Genomic DNA, 4,730 nt, shown 5'->3' on the forward strand with positions numbered 1-4,730 from the left:
ATTATTTCATATATATATATATATATATATATATATATATATATATATATATATATACGTTTTATTTTTTATTACCGTATCTTTCTGTTAAGTAACATTATTGTTTACATTACATTAACAGAAAGATACGGTAATAAAAAATAAAACGCATATTTGCTCTACAACAGTATTGAGCACTTTCTTCATTTCTTATTAATTACCATTTATACTATATATATATATATATATATATATATATATATATATATATATATATATATATATATATATATATATATACTATCCACTTATCTTGTGCTTCCTTTTTAAAATTAAATATGTTTTTAACTCTTTTTCAAGATGTCTTTTAACATGTTTTATTAATCATTTATTGTTCATACATATATATAGACCCGACGTTGCCCGGGATTGAATGATGATCAACGAATATTTCACACTCCTATATGTTTATTGTCATCATCGAAATCTGTGAACTCACCCGGGGGGAAGCTTCACATACCTCCATGTAGTAACTAAGTCCAAAATATATGTTATTCTACAGTGCACTCTAGAGAACCTACTTTTTACTTTTATAAAATCATTTCACATAAACTTCTTTCCAGTTAACGAAAAAAAGAACATTAAGAAATTTACGTACGGGGTTTGAACCTACAGACAATGTAATGCAAAAAAAAAAAAGAAAAAACACGTAATTTTTCAAGTCTTATAAAGCTCTCTGCAGTTAATGGCAAAATATTAAGAAATTTACGTGCGGAGTTTGAACTTGAACCTAAAGACCACGTCATGCAAAAAAAAAAAAAAAAACACGCTATGAACTTACACACAGTAGAATTTTCACGGCTCATTGTTGTTAAGCGATTGATAAATTAAAATAACGGTTTCGATTATAGGTAATTATCAGAGGTATTCTGCGAAAAAACTTAACTAAGATTACTTCCAGAGTTATACACTAAAGTTCTGTAAATGTTCGAAGCAATGTGTGCAGCCATTTTTGGAGTTTATAAGGAACAAACTCACGCACACACACATGCACACACACACATTCACACACAGACACACGGACAATGTTGCATATATATGTGTGTGTGTGTGTGTGTGTGTGTGTGTGTGTGTGTGTGTGTGTGTGTGTGTGTGTGTGTGTAAATGGTGGTTTGCTTGAAGCATTGCTGATAAAGTGATATATGGAAGTTTAAAAAGCCAAAAGCAATGCGAAAAAATACCGGAATCACAAGACTATAGAACAAAAAAAACAAATAGATGGGTACGTTTAAGTAGAGAAATGTCTAACTGTTTATTAATTTATCATTCCTCTCCTCGTTATATAATTAATTTGTAACCCAGTTATTATTATGTCTGATTTATATAAAGTCCGTTAGTGATACGGAACTTTGATTAATTTCGGGAAAAATACCTCCCCTTTTCAAAAAGAAAACAAAAGTATATTAAAGATGGCGGAAGAGAACAGGACTGCAGATAGGTTAGAACCGCAGTAAGATGTGACCGAAGGTAGCTGGGCGTAATTTTATTTTATTTATTTTTGTATGTTTTGTTGTAAACATTTATTGGCTATATATATTTTTCAATCTTGTTTAATTTGCTATTATTATTATTATTATTATTATTATTATTATTATTATTATTATTATTATTATTATTATATTATTATTATTACTATTATTATTATTATTATTATTATTATTTTATTTATATTTTTTCTTTTAGGAGATATGCTTACGGTGAAATTTATTATTTCATTATGTTATGTATTTTGGTTATGTATTTGTTTCTTGTTTTTATTCATCTTACTATTATTATTCTTGTTCTTGTTCTTGTTCTTCTTGTTCTTGTTCTTGTTCTTGTTCTTGTTCTTGTTCTTCTTCTTCTTCTTATTATTATTATTATTATTATTATTATTATTATTATTATTATTGTTGTTGTTGTTGTTGTTGTTTTAAACCAGCGACGCAACTAAGATTTTTAGTGTAGTATCGCAGTAAAAATCCGCGTAACTTATGGTGTAAGGGAGATACTGTGTTTCACTTTATTTTATCTTTTTTTATTATTATTTTTTACGAAGTTGTTATAAATATATTTTCGTGGCTTATGTTTTTATTTTTTATTTTTTATTTGTGTTAATGTGTAAAGGATTATAATTTCATGTATTATTTTGTTACATTTTCTACCTATAATATTCCTTCTTTGTTTATGTATATTGATATTTATTTTTTTCCTGTGTTTCTGTCTTCCATCATTTACTTTCATGTCTCCATTATTTTTTTCCTCTTTTTTTTCATATTTTATGAAGTTCCATTTATCTATTATTAGTGTTTTTTATAATATGTGATTATCTGGAATCTGATTCTGAAATATAAATGTGTTATACAAATTAACCCCAAAAAACGGGCCCCGCCTCTAACTAGGCCATGTTTCTTAGTGTTTTGTCCGAATGAAATGAAACTTTGGTTATAACTAGTTTATTATATTAAAAACATCACATCAAAACACTAGGGACTTTGGCCTTTTTTCTCTGTTCTACAGCATATGTTCTAGATGGCCTCCATTTAGCTTTGTTTTGGGGGATCACCCTGTATATATATATATATATATATATATATATATATATATATGTGTGTGTGTGTGTGTGTGTGTGTGTGTGTGTGTGTGTGTGTGTGTGTGTGTGTGTATATACATATATATATATATATATATATATAGTGGGTAAAAAAAATATTCGGTACATTGTTTTTTTCAGATTTCTCAAAACATATCAAGTTAAATAATCTTGAAAATTTCAATCTATTTCTGAGGAGATATTATCCATCTAAAAATTAAACAGATATTAATATATATTTCTTTGACAAATATTTATTAACGAAAAATTAAATTATCCACATGCAAAAGTATTTAACACATTTATTAATATTTAGTTGTAAATCCTGTTTTCCCTTACAGCCTCCAGGCGCTTTCCGTCACTACACATTTAGATGGAATTTAGGTCGGGTGACTGGCTAGACCACCGTAGAACACTAATCCCATAATCATTAAACCATTTCATAGTGTTAGCCTGTGGATAGTAAAAGTATTTGGTACATTTTTTTTCATATTTCTAAAACAATATCAAGTTTAGTTGAATGAAATTTACACTCTATCTCTGAAGAGATATTATCTATCTAAAAATAAAAGGAAATTAATATGTATTTAATTGACTAATATTTATTAACGAAAAATTAAATTATCCACATGCAAAAGTATTTAACACATTTATTAATATTTAGTTGTATATCCTGTTTTTCCTTTCCATAACTTCCTACCAGTACTTGCTAATAGTTTCAGCCATTCTTCTTCGCAAACTTTCTTCAATTCCTTGATATTCTTGGGATCTTTTGCATGCGCCTTTCATTTCAAAGTTTTCTACACATTTTGATGGAATTAAGGTCGGGTGACATTATCCTTAAACCATTTGAACTTTGTGCTTGGAATCATTGTCTTGCTGGAAGATAAAAATCACGCTCCAATCCTAAACCGGCGGCGAAATGTAACAGATGTGTTGACAAAGTTTTCGTGCGTTTTACTGAATTCATTTTCCCTTCTATGTTTAAAATTCCTCAAACTGTATTTGCAGAAAAGCAGCCCCTAAATCATTGCACTTCCACCTCCAAATTTTACAGTGAGAATGGTATTTGATGATTTAAATCTCGTGCCCTTTTTTCTCCAAACACGGGTGCGCATGTTTCTTCTGAAAAGCTCAATTTTAGTTTCATCTGACAAAATAATTTTGTTCTAGAAGTCATTCCATTCACATTGATATTTATAAACAATTTAACGATATTTCACGTGCCTAGGACTCACCAATGGAGTCTTTCTCAGTGATTTAGAATACAGTCCTGTACGATTCAATGGTCTCTTGATTGTGTCCTTGCGTATTTCAAGACCTGCTTTCTGCAAATCCTTCTGAATTTCTGAACGAGTCAGAAATGTTTCTTTCTTCATGTCACGAGCCATGTAACGAGCAGTAACATTTAATTGACGTGTCCGACCATTTCTTGAGTAATTTTTAGTATTACCGCCCGTTGTTTTCCAATTTCTCACGACAGCCCTAACTGTACTCGCCATTAAATTTAGTTTTGAAGCTATTTTCCTGTATCCCTTTCCACCTTTACGCCTTGGTATGATTTCTTGGTGCATATCATTAATCAATTCACATTGATATTTATAAACAAATTTCACGATATTTCACGTGTCTAGAACTCAATAATGGAGTCTTTCTCAGTAATTTATAATACAGGCCTGTACGATTCAAGAACCGTTTACAATATTAACACGTTCACTATCCACTGTTCTCTGTAATAGTTTGTGTGTGTGTGTGTGTGTGTGTGTGTGTGTGTGTGTGTGTGTGTGTGTGTGTGTGTGTGTGTGTGTGTGTGTGCGTCAATGGTCGCCATGTGTTCTGGGCACGTTGTTGGTACAACGTCGCATAAATTCACAGTACTGGTGTTCATAAAAAATTTGTAATATTAGCGAAGAAAACTTTGTGAAGATAAATACTCAAAACTTGTGCAAAAAGTATTTTTGTACAAGACAAAATAAATACTAATACAAATGCAGAGTTGTTTTGTTATGTAAAAGAAAAATAGTTGTAGAATAGTGATCAAAAAATGGAATTTTTTTGAAAAAATTCGAACAAAATGTTGCATTTGTAATGATGTGTGTGTGTGTGTGTGTGTGTGTGT

At 29.8% G+C, this 4,730-nt stretch overlaps 1 protein-coding gene across 1 annotated transcript; it reads right to left on the reverse strand.

The window, feature by feature from the left end:
- Positions 1 to 3,819: 3,819 nt before the first annotated feature.
- On the reverse strand, positions 3,820 to 4,185 carry LOC145259255 (uncharacterized). Its single transcript, XM_080117092.1, has one exon. It carries the CDS (start codon positions 4,183 to 4,185, stop codon positions 3,820 to 3,822), a length of 366 nt encoding a protein of 121 aa, XP_079973218.1.
- Positions 4,186 to 4,730: the final 545 nt, after the last annotated feature.

The sequence above is a fragment of the Euprymna scolopes genome, chromosome 34, assembly GCF_053919585.1.
Source record: "Euprymna scolopes isolate OS-2025 chromosome 34, ASM5391958v1, whole genome shotgun sequence".
Classification (NCBI taxonomy): Eukaryota; Metazoa; Mollusca; class Cephalopoda; order Sepiida; family Sepiolidae; genus Euprymna; species Euprymna scolopes.